Here is a 17,949-nt window from a genome sequence, read left to right as displayed (position 1 = left end):
GAACAGGACAACATCAGGACAGTGAGGCAGGAGGAGGAACAGGACAACATCAGGACAGTGAGGCAGGAGGAGGAACAGGAGAACAGGTGAGCAAGGTACCACAGCTGGTGACATAACTGCCCCTGTCAGAGGACATTCCTCACCTGAGGAGGGGCTGACGGAGGTGATGACAGGAGTGTGGGCTGCAGAGTAGGAGTAAGAGAGGGCGGGGTAGGTCTCTGACAGCACCTGCACCAACACTGTCACCTGTCCAGGGCTGTGGGCCGGGGTCAGGCAGAGCACCGTGTCTGGAGTCACCGCCTGGATCCCACACGCCGCCCCGCCCACCCACACCGTGGTGTTGCCGGGCAGGAAGCCGTTCCCACGGAGCAGCAGGGGGGTTCCCCCCAGGGTGCTGCCGGCCGCGGGGCTGAGAGCGGCCAGGGCCAGGCTGGTCAGGTTGGCTGCCCCTGCCGCCAGCCCTCTGCTCCTCACCACCACCCTGAGGGGGTGCACTCCGGCGGGCAGAGCCCCCACCTCCAGGGTGACGGTTGTGTTGAGGACAGCCGTGACGCGCAGCTCCACATCGCCGGCAAACACCACCACGTTGCCCACGTCGCTGCCGAAGCCGGCCCCGGAGACGGTTACCACAGTGAAGTTCCCGGTGACGTTTGACGGGGAGATGCCGGTGACGGAGGGCGTGACGGAGGAGGAGTACAGGAAAGAGCAGTCGGAGGAGCAGGAGCTGGGGATCGTCATGCCAACCAGGATGTGGGCGACCCCGTTGCCGGGCGGCGCCGGGGAGGTGTCGCAGACGATGTGGGTGTAGTTGAGGGACACGACGGAGCAGGGGGCGTTGGCCACGGTGACGAGGCCAGCGGAGAACCCGGAGCCCTGGATCAGCAGCCGCGTACGCCCGGTCGGGCTGCCCACCGAGGGCTGAACCCCGTCCACCACCGGCAGCACCACGAAGCGCCGGCCGTACTCGCTCCGCACCGCCACCATGGCAGAGCCCAGGTTGTTGACCCGGAGAGACACGGGATGGGCCACGCCCACAGCCAGGCCGCTGTCTGGCGCCAGGCTGCAGCTGACCTCTGATTGGCTGCTGCTGGTCACCACACAGGGGACACCTCCAACTGTCACCTGCAGGAAATATGGGAATGTTTTTAACCCTTTAATACACGTTTGTTTATATTTCATATACAGAGTTTACTATAAATTACAAAAGACCAACTGTCTGAGCAGGAGAGACCAGCTCTCAGGAGGAGCAGGAGAGACCAGCTCTCAGGAAGAGAGCCAGGGAGTTCCCCCAGCAGCTCACCTGGTGGGCGCAGGCCGTGTCGCTGAAGCCTGAGCCCTGGATGCTGATGGGCTGGTGGGCGGAGCCTCTGTCAGGGGAGATGGACAGCACCACTGGAGAGGCACAGGCCAACAGGCTGAAGGAGGTCCAGTTGGACTCCTTCTGTGGCTGGCTGCAGTACGCTGGCTGCAGGGCCACACAACTGGCTCCCAGCTTGTTGGTTTTGTTGGAAACTATGACTGAAGGAGACAGTTACCGTGACAACCTGTTTGTGGAGTTGGAGCCTACCTAGAACATTTCTAATACAATTACAAGTAAGACAGAACGCCGTGCCCCTCTCTCCCCCCCACACAAACACACCCTGCCCCCTCTCTCCCACACACACACACACACACACCCTGCCCCCTCTCTCCCACACACACACACACACACACACACACCCTGCCCCCTCTCTCCCACACACACACACACACCCTGCCCCCTCTCTCCCCCCCACACAAACACACCCTGCCCCCTCTCTCCCCCACACACACACAAACCCTGCCCCCTCTCTCCCACACACACACACACACACACACCCTGCCCCCTCTCTCCCACACACACACACACACACACACACACACACACACACCCTGCCCCCTCTCTCCCACACACACACACACACACCCTGCCCCCTCTCTCCCACACACACACACACACACACACACACACACACACACACACACACACACCCTGCCTCCTCTCTCCCACACACACACACACCCTGCCCCCTCTCTCCCACACACACACACACACACACACACACCCTGCCACCTCTCTCCCACACACACACACACACAGCTACCTGGGATGTGCCTGGCCTGTATTCCTCCCACACTGACAGACAGTCTGCTGGTACTGTCCTCCAGGGCTCTGACTCTCACCACCCCCTGCAGGAACCTGCTCTGGGCCTCGTCAATGAGGCCGCTGCTGTAGTAGTACATGCCAGGAACAGTGAAGCGATAACTGAAGACACCTGAGGACAGAGTGAGACGAGGGAAATGTCACATAGTAAGGCTGCATTCCACAGGGTTTACATGCGAGTGCATGTAAAGTGTCCCTGTCTATCACATGAAACCAGAGGAACCAGTCATGTAGCTTTCGAGTGCCGTGTTGCAACGATATGCAACATGATATGTGAGCTCTGGACAGGGCGGGAGGACCTGGTCTGACACATAGGGACATGTGTCTTTGTCTGGTGTGCAGGAGGGGAAGCCCCTACCTTTGGAGGTCTTGGTGTCCCCGTTGGCGAAGGAGGCCCTGTCAGGGAGGGTGCTGCTGGGGCTGGCCACGCTGAACACCCTGAAGCCAACGTTCTGGAGGAAGGCTGGGGCCTCCCAGCGCCACACCACCGTGTCGCCAACTGTGGCAGTCACCGCAGCAGGACTCCAGGCATAGCCCAGACCCCAGTCTGAAAGAGACAGGGGAACATGGACAGACAGGCAGACAGGCAGACAGACAGACAGACAGACAGACAGACAGACAGGCAGACAGGCAGGCAGGCAGGCAGGCAGGCAGGCAGGCAGGCAGGCAGGCAGGCAGACACATGAACAGAGAAAAACAGACAGACAGACAAACAGACAGACACACCATCACATGGAGTCAGTGGGTGGAAATCATTGGAATACCTTTCTTTACAGCAGGCCGGGGGGAACGTCAAAGAAAAAAGCCCATAAATACAGAAGTGTTTCTTGCTGATCTCAGAGGCTCAGACATCTTAAACACAGCACTGTCACGCGTGTGACAGCTCACCTGCTCACCCAGAGCGCGTCAGAGTAACCTGTCCCTGCTCTACCTGGCAGGGTACTCCAGTCTGACATGTGAACAATGAGAGCTGTTAACCTACCAGGGTGGGAGCCCTGGTTGGTCACGGTGTGGGTCGCTTCCCTCGTCTCCATGACACACTCCAGCACGCTCTCCGAGGCGACTCTTACATCACACCCAACATCCCCTGTGGACAGAGGACGCCATGTTACACCACAATAACACTTATTTGAAGGATTCCCTTATGCATGATGTGTTGACTATATCAGTACTGAGCAGAACAGTACCTTCGTAACTACTGATCAGATGTGTTAGTCAGAACCCTTTTTTTTTTAAGAGATATATGTTTTGGCATTCTTCATGCTTTAATAGATAAAAGTGAAGAGTGACAGGAAAGGTAGGGAAAGAGAGAGAGAGAAAGAAAGACACGCAGTGGGATTCTAACGGCGGTGGCTCCGGTAAGGCCTCAGCCTGCATGGTACACGCCCGCCCTGATCATTCTCTTACCCACAAAGACGCGGTGGTTTGAGACGTTGGAGGTGAAGCCCGAGCCAGAGACGGTCAGCCTGGTGCCTCCAAACAGAGAGCCCACCTTGGGGGACACGCTGGTCACCTCCAGGAGATACTCCACGCTGACGTTCACACCAGCGCTGGACGACACAGAACATGTCTTCACACACAGCTGAACAGCGTTAGGGTTAACCTCTTTTTCATGCTTTAGCGGACAATTTGGAATCCCAATCCGGATTCAAACCCTGTGTCCTGCAGTAATGCCTCAGCCTGCATGCTACACAGACTTAGTCGGTGAGCTACATGGGCATTCCTTAAGTTTTTATCTCCAGGTTAAAAGATCAAATGTATTTGACCGTGTAACTCTCATTAGGGAGACACATGTGCTGATCTGGAGGTTGCACCTGGTTTTGGGGTAGCCGTAGTTCCCCACTCGCACATCCACATGATGGCGAGCAGGCGGGAGGTCGGGGAGGAGGCAAGTGATGTTGCTGGACGTCCACTGCAGAAGGACACACACTTCCTGACCCACAAATACTGCACTGCCATTGGTCAGGCTGCCGAAGTTGCTGCCCAGGATAGTGAGAACTCTGCGTCCTTAACGACAAACAGGAAGAGGGTTTCAACAAGTCAGCTCACTCAGTCACAATCTGGTTTGCATGACAACAGGGAATGATGCTACAGAGGCGTGCTGTGGTGCTTGACTGTCATGGCAACAACAAGAGAACCGGCATGTCCACATTGTGTCACATGAACATGTGAGGGAACAAAGAGAACAAAGGCAATGATCCGTACCAGATAGAAACCTATAATTTCCCTGGTTAGTTTTCAAAACGAAATTACCTTTAAAAGTCCTATAATCTTTAATGTCTTTATTCTTTGACAATGGCAAACTAATTGTCATGACAGCGGAAATGTTTGTGTTGCACATTTTTCAAACATACTTAGTTAATCTCCTTTGGCATTTGTTCATAGAATATAATTACAAATGCCAGCAAGAAGTTTAGATAGCTATTTATGTATGTAGAAAAAGAAAGGTCACTGTTTCATGCTTTATGGACGCAAGAATCAAGACAATTAAGGATTGTTTGAGAGTCATAATATTGACAAAATAAAGCACATTTTCCAAATGACCAAGAGAGAAGATCACAGCTGTTTAGAGGACTGAAGCAGAAAAAGCCAGCTCACCGATCACTGCTGTGGAGAGAGGACTGAGGCCAGTGATGAGAGGAGTGAGGCCTTCATCGTAGGTGAACATGGTGTCTGCCGTGGCACTCATGTTACCAGTCCACACCGCAACAGAGCCCAGCCCTGCAGGGCCCTGCAGCACAAACACCAACACTTACATCTAAACACTTTGTGATGCGGCTCGTAAATACACACTGTTCCTTGACTCCTAGACATCCAAAACTGTGTTAGTAAGTTCGGATAAAAAAAGTCTGCTAACTAAAAAACGATAACAAAAATTCAAACAGACCTTTTAAAGAAAAAAAAATATAATGTTTCATATCCATAATGAGATGAATGTGTATTTCATGAATGAAGACAGGAGTAGTGTGTTTGGCTCACTGCAGATGTTCTGCATGTCAGCTCACTGGCGCTGGCAGAGACCAGATCACAACTGGTGTTGCCGACCGTCACCGTGGTGTCGAGGCCGAACCCAAACCCTCTAACCGTGAGGAGGGTTCCTCCTGCACGGAGGGAACACACATGGTGGAAACAAGGAGGGTGTCTGTGTTTTAGTAATATATTCTTTTGGCCTTTTTTCATCTCTTATTATATATAGAAAAGTTAGAGAGAAAGGGGAAGGCAGGGAGAGGGAGGGAGGGAGGTAGGGAGAGCGAGAGAGAGAGAGAGAGAGAGAGAGAGAGAGAGAGAGAGAGAGAGAGAGGGAGAGAGGGAGGGAGGGAGGGAGGGAGAGAGGGAGGTGTTCAGAAAATTGCCTCAGTCGGATTCGAACGGGCTCTTACCCAGAGAGCTAGCGGGGGGGGGGGGTTCAGACTGGAGGAGACAGGAAAGGAAAGTGTGCATGACTTCCTGTGGGAGCTTGTTTACCTGCTGTGCTGCCAGAGAGAGGGCTGAAGGAGGACACCACGAGCAGGTAGGTGAAGTTGAGCTGGTTGTCGTCTTGGTAACGGGCTTCACCCAGAGATGGGAAGGTGACAGAGACAGGGTAGGTACCTGCCCTGGCCACGCCCACTCTGCACACCTGTGCGCTGACTGAAACCACATTAGAAAAGAAAAAAAAACATATTTTAAGGCATTCAAAGGAAATTCACTGCAGTTTCTATTCTGTTTCTGTGATACTTGACCTCAAATAATTTTCATTATTCAACAACCTTAAACCACATTACCATCGTGTTCCTTACCTGTAACTTGTTCAACATTGCATCTTTCACTTCCCACCCAAACAGTGGCATTTTCAGAGCTGAAGCCAGTCCCTGTGATGGTCAGTAGGGTGCCCAGACCGTTTGATCCTGAAACAAACACATCCACCGTTTAGCTCCTCGGCTAACAGCGTTTAGCTCCTCAGCTCAGTAAAACAACTGCAGAGGAGCTACGTTCCCTAGAGCTGTTTCAAAAGCACCTTGAGATGGACTGATTCCAGTGATGACTGGGGTCTGGGCCTCCGTCCAGGTGTAACTGCAGTCACCAGAACACTTTGATGGGATGCCGTTGATCTGAACCTCCACCTGAAAAGGTAAAAAACAAATAATCTAAGATCCAAGTATAAAACGGTCAACCTAGGTAGAGATTCAATTAAATGCAAAATACTAAATACAAACATACATATGCAAACCTCTGGGACTAAATCCACCAGCTAGACATGCATGGGCCAACAAGGGTTACAGTGAGAACAACACCACAGACACCATGTGATCTATATTGTGCATTCATCACTCACCTCAACAGACATGAATGAGTCATGTTGTTAGTTATTAATTTGCATCCAGCAGGCCTAGGTAAATCAGGCTTACAGGTTTATTCAAAGTTCAAATCAGCTGTTTAATGTGGATGGTGACACGAACTGACCTGTGGTTTGGTTTCCCACACACGCAGAAAGTCTCCACCGATGCTTTGCTTGAACAGACCTCCATTGCGGTTCTTGTTAACCCATATAATTGGATTGGACCCGGTAACAGACAGGGAGTTGATCTGTAATTGGGCAGTCAGGGCTAGATGTTAAACTTGAAACAACAGTGACATTCTCAGCCTCAGTTTACTGATCTAGCAGAGGGTGCGATTTGATGACGGTCTTCATTATCAGCAGATAGGCAGATTTTGGAAGGGAAGAAAATTATAATAACAACTTAAAACTAGAAAGGTAAATCTAGGGTGGTGAGATCCTAACACTAACCCTGATTCTAACACTAACTCTAACTCTTCTGTAACTGTGCAGATCTCAGATGAGGGTGACTTGGTGCAGGTGTCCCACCTGAAGAAGGGGTTGCTGTCCAGGGTTGGTGAGCCAGTTGACCCTCCATTTTCGGAGCTTGCAGTCTCCAAGGCCTGTCACCGAGACCTTGCCCATGCCAGGGACCCCCTGCAGAGCGTACTGCAGGTCCTCCGCGCTCACGTTCACAGCCAGCCCTGCGGAGCACACACTCACCATCTACACAGCGTTCCACAGGAGAACCAAACGACGGATGAGAGGACGAGCCCAATCGTGCAGTTTTACCTTCGACCCGACTCCCGTAGATCTCCACGTCAAAGGTCCCAGATAGAGGAGGGCTGGCCTTCTTCACGAGGCTGACGGTGGCGGTGGCTGTGTCCTCCGTGTACTGAGACAGGTCATAGGAGCTGTCGGTCATCTGAGGAAGGCAGAACAAACTGTTAGACAGACGCCTGCTACACAAGAGGGCACTTGTCTTCCACAGGGTTTAAAAGCCTTCACGATCATGTAGAAGCAGTGATCTGTCTTGATACCCAACATCAAACTTAGAGATGGTTGGAGGACTGGTAGATGCAGAGCTGGGACATTTCTCCTGGGGTTTAAATTAACACCTTGAAATATACTGTGTGGTGATCTTCCTTCACCTGGCTTCCCAGTGTGTCACAGCAACCAGTCCATCCCAGCACAGGTACATGCCGATAGATCTATGCCTCTCTCTGACGCTCCACATACCTCTTTGAATGGTTTTGAAACAGGAATGTGTTGATGAATTGTGTTCACTCACTTGTAAGAAACCGATCTGGAACAGTGGGAAGTCGAAGGCGCAGTCCAGGGGGGTGGCTGTGATCTCGTAGCTGACCACAGAGGGTTCCGGGAACTTGCGGATCACGGAGATGTCCTCAAAGAAGCGTCCCGTGCGTCCGAGGGCTGCAGGTCTTCTCTTCCAGACCAGCTCTGAGGGGGCAAACAGGAGCCGTCAGTCTCTGGGTCCGCTGGCTGCTTCTAAAGGCCAGTTCACACTGCCCCAACAACCTCCAAAACACACAGTGTTTGAGCAATGTGAACTGGCCTGCATGTTACACATGCATTCAATTTCTGCTGTAGTAAAAATCCCCCAAATTGTGGCTTTTCTTTATTTATAAAACACAATAATATAGACAGATAAATGAGATGATGATCAGATAAATCGGTGTACCATTTTCATCAATTATGGTGGCCCTTCTTCCGAGGGAAATAGCGTCCACGTAGAAATCCTCGCCAGATGTTGTTTTGTACAAATAGAGGTGCAGAAGATTGTAGGCTCCTCCAACAAAGCTTGTCTGTACAGCAGAAAACAGATCTACACATTTGTAACTCCATCTGTAGAGAAACAGACAGACAACTGTCAGTTAGTAATCAGTGGAAGTCCATAAAGTATATCGTACTATATATATATATTTATTTTTACTTTATAGTTACTTACTCTTGGCCTTGGTTGAAAGTAACTGCCATTTTCGTCATCTCTACTAAAATTTGCCCCTGAGGGTTGCGGTAAGACAACTTGATTCCAATTTCATTTTTTAATTGTCCTTTGTACGCAAAGCATAGCTGTGAAACAAAATGAGAGACACCTTATTTATTATTCATGAATTTCTTGAAACCTTCAGCATCAGTGATTAAATGTTGGTTGAGTCCTCACAATTTTAAACAGCTGCAGAGGGATGGGCCCATAGGTGCCCTTGGACTGCATGGGGAAGTCGTCCATGAACAGGATCTCAGGGTTCTTCAGAGACCAGAGACCGCAGAAGGCCTCAGCATTGTTAACTGGAGTTCCTCTCTCATCTCCATTGTACTGCAGGGTTTTAACAGTCAGAAAAAGGTCTGAAAAACTGTGATCTGTGATAATTGTTCAATTCACATTTGTATATAATTAAGTCAAATGCAGATGGAAAAAGTCAAATTCACCAACTAAATTAATTCACCTGAAATTGTATTTATTGTAAACATCTCTTACCAAACTGATGAATCCCTTCACCCAGTCTATACAACTAACCTGAGAGCGATCCCCTTCGAAGTCTCTGAAGTATTTCAGCTCGTTGTTCTCCGTGGTCAGAATCTCACCGGGGCACTCAGAGCTCACCATGACATTGAGCGCTTCCTGGACCTGTTCAAACAACATAGTACAGTAGAAAACATGTGAATAAAGTACAAACATTACAATGTACAAATCCCTTAATCACTTGGGGAAAAGGCCATGGTGTTTCCCCTGTGTGTTGTGAGGGCAGACCTCGGTGGCGGAGGCGTTGTAGGGGATGGGCCGGGAGGGGACGCTGCCCCAGAGCAGGGTGAAGGTCTGCATGCTGCCTCTGCCCCTGGTCACCTCCCTGACCGTCACATTCACGTCACTTCCCATCACTTCGTAGCGCAGCAGTTCAAAGTCACCTGAACACGTTCAGAAATTACTACCAGCATTTTTTTTTTTTTCGCAAACTGAAAGTTTTAACTAAAAAGAAAGTATCATCCACTTTTAAGACGTGTTTGTCTTACCCCTGTCTGAGTTGAAGGTGACTGTGTAGTCCGAGCCATAAGTGTTGGACAGTGGAGTCACCGTGACCGTGTCAGGTTGGAGGGTCCAGAGAGCGTTCAAAGCCAGCTCTATCACGACCGCAGAGGCACTCACAGAGATCGGCCCTGACACAAACGCACACACACACAGAGGTCAGACAAACAGACAACTCTGAAACTATGTACGTAAAGCCTGAACTTCTTTAGGAGCACAGGTGCCAGATGTCTAGACAGGTGCCAGAGAGACAGTTGCCAGGCAGACAGACCGACAGGTGACAGAAGCAGAAGAGAGATGTAATGCTGAGGTGTTCTCACAGGTCTTGTGGGCTCTGTAAGCCAGGCTGTAGAAGGTGTTGCCACAGAGGTTCCACTCGACACAGCTGCTGTTGAGGGTCACTCTCTGGACCTCTCTGACGGGCACAGCGTTGGTGGACCAGTTCTTCAAGTTCACCATCTGAGCAACCGACATGAAAGAACACATTGCTGAGATGGAACGACAGTGAGTGTGTTGAAATGGAAATACAAAGATAAGATGCTGTGCAACAAGCATCTTATCTTGTAAGATAAGAAGATTAAAATCACAATTCACAATCAAGTTCAAAAATAATTTCAGCAATGGTTCAAGCCGTCAATCAGCCAGTCACGCCAGTCAGCCAGCCAGCCAGCCAGCCAGCCAGTCAGTCAGTCAGTCAGTCAGTCAGTTGGTCGGTCAGGTAGTCTACCTGCTTCTCAGCATACACGTCATATTGTGCTATGATGGTCTGCAACTCGCTGACTGCATCATCAGTCTGGTCCGCTGTGAAGGAAGCTTTTCCCTGGAAGAAACCCACATCGATGAAGTTCCCGTAAGCCCACTCCTGTGTCAGCATTTCAATGTAGTACCTGCGGACAGATGAGGTTATCAGGGAGATCAGGTATACAAAATATCCAACAATGAATAACTGGCATCTTTTTCTGGAGGGCAAGAAGGGATTGACTTACGCTTTCCCCTTCTCCAGGGCCAAGAGATCAGACTTCTGCGTGCCGTCGTTTGAGTAGGTGGGACTGTAACGATTGTTGTACGCAATCTTGACCTGAGAATGAAGTCATGAAGTGAAATCACCAGTCTGACATGTGAAGCAGAGACAGTTGGACTGCTGTGTCTGTCGTACCTTATCTTTGGGGTCCCCGGTCAGACTGAAGTAGAGCTCACAGCGGTCGTCCCCCCTGATGTAGAAGGTGTAGTCATTGGTGTCTGTCGGCACGAAGAACCCTCTGAGTCTCTCCACAAAGTACTCCAGCTCCTGCGGCAGGACGTGGGGCATGGAGTCTGCCCATCCCTGCCAGTACCCTGTCATGTTCCCATCGTAGGCCAACACATCCGCCAAGGTATTAGGTTTGCTGTTATTCCATACCTCGAACTTCAAACCTCTGCTTCCTGGAGAATAAAAAATGGAACCAAGCCAGTCGTTTTAGTATTCTGAAATTATGAGAAAGGGAAATCCCATACTGAAGAAAATTGCCATTCTTACAACTTAAAATCTGAAATATATCCACATTCAGATTGGCTGTTGGTGAATGTGTAGACAGTATCATTGGATTCTTTTGTGATGAATCTTAACAGTCTAAATTTAGAGTTACGGGACTCGAGTTACAGGATTCGAGTTACAGGATTCGTTCACAATCTCTTTTAGTTTTGACATTCCTTTTGTTTTCACAATCAGTTGTCACGCATACTTCTGCTGACAGACACATAACCACAGCCCCACACAGTCCTGTAACTGTAGATAGTTGGTGTTGAATAGACCAGATAAAAGGTTTTATGACACAATGTTTAATGTTCAGCCTGTTGGAGGTTTGTTATAACAACATCAAATGCCTATAATGTGTCTTTCAACAGCACCGATAAAGCCATACCAATACAAAACAATTAAACTAAACAGGACTAACACGTTTGTCTTTACAGGAAGTCTGACGGCGAAGCTTGAAATCTTTCTCACCAGGGAAGACGGTGCTGTTGCTCTGGGACTGGGCTGGAGTTCTGCAGGTGATTCTTTCATCAGACACACTCTGGATATCACAAGGCCTGCCTTTATTTCATAACACAAATAAACCGATTACACATTAAAGTGACCTCATTACATCATGATTACAAAACAGTCATTATCACTTTTCTTCACAAACATGGTGCAACACTATGTATGTAATGATGTACGTTCATTGTCTTGTTATTTACTATACATTCCTGATGATTCATATTTGTTTGAGGCTTTGCAGCTCAATGCCCATTGAATTATATTCGTCCACAGGACCTAACCCTCACCCAGATTGATGATCAAAAACTGAACTCCACAAGTGTAGAGCTACTTGGCCTCTGTATTATTACACAATCTCATTAGATCAATCCGGTGCTGCTATTACAGTAACAGGCAGTTACCTCCTATCAGGACGGAGGCTGCTTGATCAGTTTGGTCGAAGAATCGTCCACTGACGGTGACTAGAGTTCCTCCCAGCAAGCTGCCCTTGGAGGGGAAGACCCCTGTCACCTCTGGAAAACAAACAGTTCAAACTTTACATCTGAATATTCGATTGTTATGAAATAAGATTGCAAGCTCGGCTTGTTTCCTACCTGCATAGGTTTGAAACATGGAAAGCTTGTTCGAAGCTGAAACCGTGTAGAGTGCTTTAGGTGGTAAACTCCTGAAAGAGTACAATACTGTCAGAACGAGGAGTCTTCATGATGAGCTACTCTATGTATACAGGAAGATGAGCTCCTCTATGTATACAGGAAGATGAGCTCCTCTATGTATACAGGAAGATGAGCTACTCTATGTATACAGGATGATGAGCTCCTCTATGTATACAGGAAGATGAGCTACTCTATGTATACAGGAAGATGAGCTCCTCTATGTATACAGGAAGATGAGCTCCTCTATGTATACAGGAAGATGAGCTCCTCTATGTATACAGGAAGATGAGCTCCTCTATGTATACAGGAAGATGAGCTCCTCTATGTATACAGGATGATGAGCTCCTCTATGTATACAGGAAGATGAGCTCCTCTATGTATACAGGAAGATGAGCTCCTCTATGTATACAGGACTTACCTGTATACATAGAGGTACATCTATGTGTACTTACTTACCTCCCATAGTCACTGTCCAGAATGTAACTCAGATTATGATGCCCTGAAAAAAGTTAGCATTACATTCAATTTGGATGACTGAATCATAATTATTAGTTATTTACAAACTGTACATAATAAAACTACTCATACCAACGTAGGTTCCTGTAACTTTGCAGCTCATGTATCCATTTTGACTGGTCTCAGAGTCCAGAGTCAGGCCATATCTAGAGACAACAATATAGAGAAATAATTTATCATTTTACAAAGGATATCAATTAAGAATCACACCCCATTATCCTACTGTACTTTCTGAATTTACTATTTGTTCATCGCTTTGGATAGAAACATCTGCTAAATGTAAATGATGAACAGTCCAGTTCTACTCACAGTGTGTCTGAGTTGGGCATCAGAAGGTCACAAGGCATTCCACCCATGTAAGCTCTGCAACGCATCATCAAGTTACAGAAACATGATACAATTAAGTTTTATTTTTCACAGTAATGGACCAATTCGGCAATATACTTCATTTAAACATGTTTTAATGGGTGAATTTGACCCCCCCAAAAAAATATAAATAAAAAAATCAAATATAGTTTCCTATCCAGTTCATCTCCTGTCCAAACTAGACGTTAGTTACCTCAGGAATCTGACATCCAGGCCGTTAGAGCTCACAGCTGTGTTGCTTCCATACACATCACTGTAAATCCTTCCTCTCACCGTAACAACGGTTCCTATGGTTACATTACCGTTTCACACAAGATGAGGAAGATCCCAAAAATGACAAACAAATCATAGTATAACATGGCCACAGGGAAATGTATGTAAATAATAACAGGTTACAATAGACAGTACAGTTGTCAAAGGGAAAAACTGGATGTGAAATGAAACGGTACCTGGAATGCCGGTGACTGGGGTTACCTTGTCGATCGTAGGGGTGCGATACCACCGGGTCTGTCAATGGCAGGTTAAGTTATAAAATATGACAATCGTATTTAGATTGTTAGGCTATATATAAAGAGGTCAATATAGATGGACTATTATCCAATGTATACCTTAATTTACAAGATGAACCAGTATAGTGATTCTCTGAAGATAAATGATTTAACTTGCATATAAGCTGCAGCGGGGATGTTTGGCGTAGCCCCAACATATCTGGCTGTCTGGTATAGGAACCCCGTCCACGCTGACGTGCACCACATACTGGTCAACTGGCATAGGTCTGGGACAGCGTCCGGATCAAACATCAGGATACATAGGACATTTCCCAGTGCACACAGCTAATTTTTCTTTGTTAATTTAACACTAGAAGTGTTTATTCTATCTCATGAGAGTGAACTCAAAGTAAAATAAACACTCATGGTGTCAACTGGAAATTTGCTCAATTAACAATAACTGAACAGATAACAATAACAGAAGTACCTTGTGTAGCACATTATTTGATTGCCATGGGTTGAGTCTCTTTCCACATCACAGGGGATAGATTGGGTGTCAGACACTAGTGTCACATGGTTGCCAAAGTCGTCATTTGCTGCATTGAGTTGGAACTGGTTTTCCTGGGCAAAACCTAAAGATAATATATTTATTATAGTATTTATAATATGGAACAAAGTGTAGGACACATTTGATAGCATTTTTTGTTAAGATTTACTCTAACTGTCCTGTGACAACAGATGTATACGAGATAATATGAAATCCATTAGTATTGAAATAATGTAGTTATTAGTAGGTCTATAATGTATTTGCATTTTTAAGATCAAAGCTTGGCTTAATTAGGAACTAACTATAATAGAATAATTATTGTGGTTTGTTACATTTAGAGTTTAATTAAATTAACCTATACTCAGGCTAATTTCTATACTTCAAGTACACTCTTGAAAACGGACATATTGTTCGTACACAATTTTTCTATTTTGAATTAGTCTTGGCCAAATATTTGAAGAGCGCAAAAAATGTTTACCTTCTCCCTCAATTGTAAGCCTCGTTGCTCCATTCAGGCTTCCTACTCTTGGCGTCACTCCAGTAATTCTTTGAGCGTCTGCGCATTCAAGAAATATAAAAAAAACAACATAATTGACAATGGGTACAGGGCAGAAAACTAATTATTAAAACGCCATATTTTCTAAATTGTATCTGCTCCGTACCTGAACACCACCACAGCGCGAAGAAAACAGCAAGCGGCAGGTGCCGATGCCTTCTCTCCCACTTCATCCCCGATGACCGCGCTCCGTGTGCTTCAAATCAAAGCCCGAATTTCAAGAAATCTAGATAGTTGAATGTTTCAACTTAAATAGTAATTCGAGCTTTTCAGATTGGTTTCCCAAGGACACAATTTAACACATCAAGTTCAAATAAAACGCTCAGAGGTAAAAAAAATAAAATAAATCAACAACCTCACGTGAAAAAGAAAAGTTAAAGATTAGTTGGCCTACCTGTCAGAGCACATAACATTCACAGCCTCTGCTTCGCTGACGCGCTCGCTAAATATTGCTTGACTAAGATGGGTGTGGTTAGCACCTGTCTCGATTCTGGACAGGATTAAGTGGGTGTACTTATCTTCTGAAGGGCACACCACACCAATCAAAGACTTATCTCATCCTCAGTGTCACATGAAAGGTGCATCTGACATCTACAACTTCCAGTTCATGTAGATGAAAATGACAAGCAGCCTCTAGTTATCATGACGGTCTGGCATCAGTCAGTGAGCTTTGGTATAAATATCACCCCCAAAACATGTTGCCCCCAAGTTACACAAACCAACATTGTTTGAAATATGTCCAGCACATACTGTTCAATTATCTCATTTGAGAAATGTCTGGTTTATTAGATCAATGGAATAATGAATCATGTTGTAAAACAATCACACAAACTAGATAAATTCCTTCAAGTTGAAGCACAAAGGCTCAAAACAATTCAGTATACGAACAGTGCATATAGAATGGAATATTTATATTTAGAATAGAATATTTAGAATAGAATATTTATTTTGGTCAATTATACACCAAAACAACAGATTGACCACACAGCCACGAAAGTGGTTAAATAATACAAAATCATTACATGAACAATAAAACAAAATCAAACTTAATATTCTCTGACTGAAAAAAGAGTTTAGGCTGAAGCCTGAGCTGATTGTGCTTACCCTAACAACCTTCCCCTTACTCTACCCTAACAACCTTACTCTACCCAGGAAAGCAATGAGATAAACAAACATAAATATAAGATAATAATGATAGGATAAAAAACACAACATCATAAAACAGAGACACATAAACAAAACAAAGATGGATCATAATTATCAGTCATATTTCAGAGTTAGTCACTATTTTTTTGTTTCTTTCAAAGATTCTTTCAAAGATAATATGTTCTTAAATGTACACATATTACTACATTCTTTTAGTTAATTGTTACATCAATTCCATAATTTGACCCCTTTTACTGTCACGCATCTATTTTTCACATTTGTCCTTATACCCTCTTTTTTTCTAACATATTAAATCCCCTTAAATGATACCTGCTCTCTCTGAAAACAGCCTTTGGATACAGTCAGGAAGTGTTCTGTCTTTTACTAAACAGTATTTGTAGAGTTTTAAAGTCTACTAGGTCTGTACATTAAGGCTTATGATTTCATAAATAATGGGTTTGTTGGGTCATTATAATCAGCTTTATGTACAATTCTTATGGCTCTTTTTTGCAGTATAAATATGGAATTTGAGCAAGTTTTGTGTTTCCCATACTTCCACACAATATGTAATGTATGGAACTATGAGTGAGCAGTATAGAATATATAATGAGTTGGATTCAGCTTGTCCTTGATTTTGTGCAGTATTGCAATGGATTTAGACAGTTTTGATTTGATGTGATTTAAGTGAGTTTTCCAACAGAGTTTATGGTCTATTATCACTCCCAATAATTTGTTTTCATACACTCTTTCAATATTTACATAATCATATGCACACCTTAGCTAGTTATTAAAATGGATGAAATTCAGAAAAGAACAAATAAGTCAGCTAGTCTTTTGTTTGTACTTGTGGGGAGACAATAATGGCCTGAATTTCAGTCAATGGATCCAGCCAATTTAAAGTCTGTCATACACGTCTGAAGTTCCTGTCATGAACCATGAAAGACAAAGAAAAGAAACAAAGGCAGAAATGTTGTGTGGCAACTTCAGTCTTTGAAGAATGGGACCGTCGATGCATTCATGATCACTCAGGCATTACTTATGTTGTCTAACAACCTTGCAAAATACAGTGAAGCCCACCAGAAATAGACCATTTCAAAAACAAACAAAAGAATTTGGACAACCGTATCATGCGGCTTGTCGATAGCGTCTTGTTTTTAAACACTTTAATGGGAACTTCTTGCTCTGTAATTTGGATGTCATGACATATAAGCCCTTCTACAAACATTTTTGTCTATTTTCAGTTCAAAATATGTATAATAATCGTCAGTTGCGTGTAAAGGAAATATCAGTATGCCTTTCTGAGGCAGTGGAGTATGAACATGGAATGTGCACAAGAATGGAAGTAGGAACTTAAGTTTGAACTTAACTTTTTAGTGATTATTTTGCTGAGTTTCTTTGTGAAAGGATGACAGCTCCATCAATTAGTCTTTCACAATAGATAATTCTAGTTAGGGTTTGAAGAATAGAAAGACAGTTCAAACAACAACCACAATCCTGACTTGTAGGCCAACAGCATAATTTTCTTCATCTTTTAGCCTACTGTACTGTTACGGCGCTATAGTTACGCAGTTTTGATGTTGTACAGTAGAATTGTTCTATAGCCTAGCGATAATATATAACCTATCCCACTACTCTACAGCTGTCAGGATGATGTCTGGTCCAAAGGAGGTTCTAAACCATTCCAACGGCCAGCCCAAACCTTTAAGGGGCCTAACCCTAACCCAAGCCTTTATGGAGCCCTAAGCAGAATCTGATTTGGGGGTCCGTCGGTGCCGTCAATACAACTGACTATGGTCAATATTTGATATTTGCACATAAATTTAACACACCCATTATCAATTATATTAGTTGTAGCTGTGTTGCTCACGTCATACAAATGTCTGCCTGGAATGACTTGACCCTTCTAGGGTTTTTAACTGTAACATTTGCAAAACCACAAGAGTAGTCAGGTGTTAATTCTTTAATATTCAAAGTCTTACAGTACAAAGTGTTATACTTAATGTGGTGTGCTAAAAAATAGCTAAATAAACCAGCAGACAATAAATTTACTAGAAAAATAGACATGGTCTATTTGGTCTATTTGGACATGGTCTATTTTTTCCCCGAAAAGACGTATCACTGTCTTGTGCACA

At 45.4% G+C, this 17,949-nt stretch overlaps 1 protein-coding gene across 1 annotated transcript in view; it reads right to left on the bottom strand.

The window, feature by feature from the left end:
- Positions 1-14,897, bottom strand: part of pkhd1l1.1 (PKHD1 like 1, tandem duplicate 1) — a 33,047-nt gene extending 18,150 nt beyond the window's left edge. Inside the window, exons 1-38 of the mRNA XM_067255418.1 lie at positions 14,778-14,897; positions 14,594-14,671; positions 14,056-14,200; positions 13,747-13,855; positions 13,530-13,587; positions 13,274-13,367; positions 13,024-13,077; positions 12,787-12,860; positions 12,655-12,697; positions 12,139-12,209; positions 11,947-12,057; positions 11,510-11,599; positions 10,682-10,947; positions 10,512-10,603; positions 10,253-10,412; positions 9,846-9,984; positions 9,513-9,656; positions 9,253-9,407; positions 9,019-9,129; positions 8,665-8,817; positions 8,449-8,573; positions 8,182-8,345; positions 7,771-7,940; positions 7,272-7,404; positions 7,029-7,183; positions 6,626-6,748; positions 6,180-6,285; positions 5,962-6,069; positions 5,648-5,812; positions 5,162-5,283; positions 4,781-4,913; positions 3,997-4,189; positions 3,590-3,732; positions 3,165-3,269; positions 2,541-2,729; positions 2,124-2,294; positions 1,301-1,518; positions 144-1,122 (exon numbers count right to left, since the gene is read on the bottom strand). Coding sequence (XP_067111519.1) covers positions 144-1,122; positions 1,301-1,518; positions 2,124-2,294; positions 2,541-2,729; positions 3,165-3,269; positions 3,590-3,732; positions 3,997-4,189; positions 4,781-4,913; positions 5,162-5,283; positions 5,648-5,812; positions 5,962-6,069; positions 6,180-6,285; positions 6,626-6,748; positions 7,029-7,183; positions 7,272-7,404; positions 7,771-7,940; positions 8,182-8,345; positions 8,449-8,573; positions 8,665-8,817; positions 9,019-9,129; positions 9,253-9,407; positions 9,513-9,656; positions 9,846-9,984; positions 10,253-10,412; positions 10,512-10,603; positions 10,682-10,947; positions 11,510-11,599; positions 11,947-12,057; positions 12,139-12,209; positions 12,655-12,697; positions 12,787-12,860; positions 13,024-13,077; positions 13,274-13,367; positions 13,530-13,587; positions 13,747-13,855; positions 14,056-14,200; positions 14,594-14,671; positions 14,778-14,844 — 5,716 coding nt within the window. The 5' untranslated portion in view covers positions 14,845-14,897. The remainder of the gene's footprint in view (positions 1-143; positions 1,123-1,300; positions 1,519-2,123; positions 2,295-2,540; positions 2,730-3,164; positions 3,270-3,589; positions 3,733-3,996; positions 4,190-4,780; positions 4,914-5,161; positions 5,284-5,647; positions 5,813-5,961; positions 6,070-6,179; positions 6,286-6,625; positions 6,749-7,028; positions 7,184-7,271; positions 7,405-7,770; positions 7,941-8,181; positions 8,346-8,448; positions 8,574-8,664; positions 8,818-9,018; positions 9,130-9,252; positions 9,408-9,512; positions 9,657-9,845; positions 9,985-10,252; positions 10,413-10,511; positions 10,604-10,681; positions 10,948-11,509; positions 11,600-11,946; positions 12,058-12,138; positions 12,210-12,654; positions 12,698-12,786; positions 12,861-13,023; positions 13,078-13,273; positions 13,368-13,529; positions 13,588-13,746; positions 13,856-14,055; positions 14,201-14,593; positions 14,672-14,777) is intronic.
- Between the last annotated feature and the right edge of the window lie 3,052 nt (positions 14,898-17,949).

This window comes from Osmerus mordax, chromosome 18 (genome assembly GCF_038355195.1).
Source record: "Osmerus mordax isolate fOsmMor3 chromosome 18, fOsmMor3.pri, whole genome shotgun sequence".
Lineage (NCBI taxonomy): Eukaryota > Metazoa > Chordata > Actinopteri > Osmeriformes > Osmeridae > Osmerus > Osmerus mordax.
This window is presented reverse-complemented; position numbering and strand designations above follow the sequence as displayed.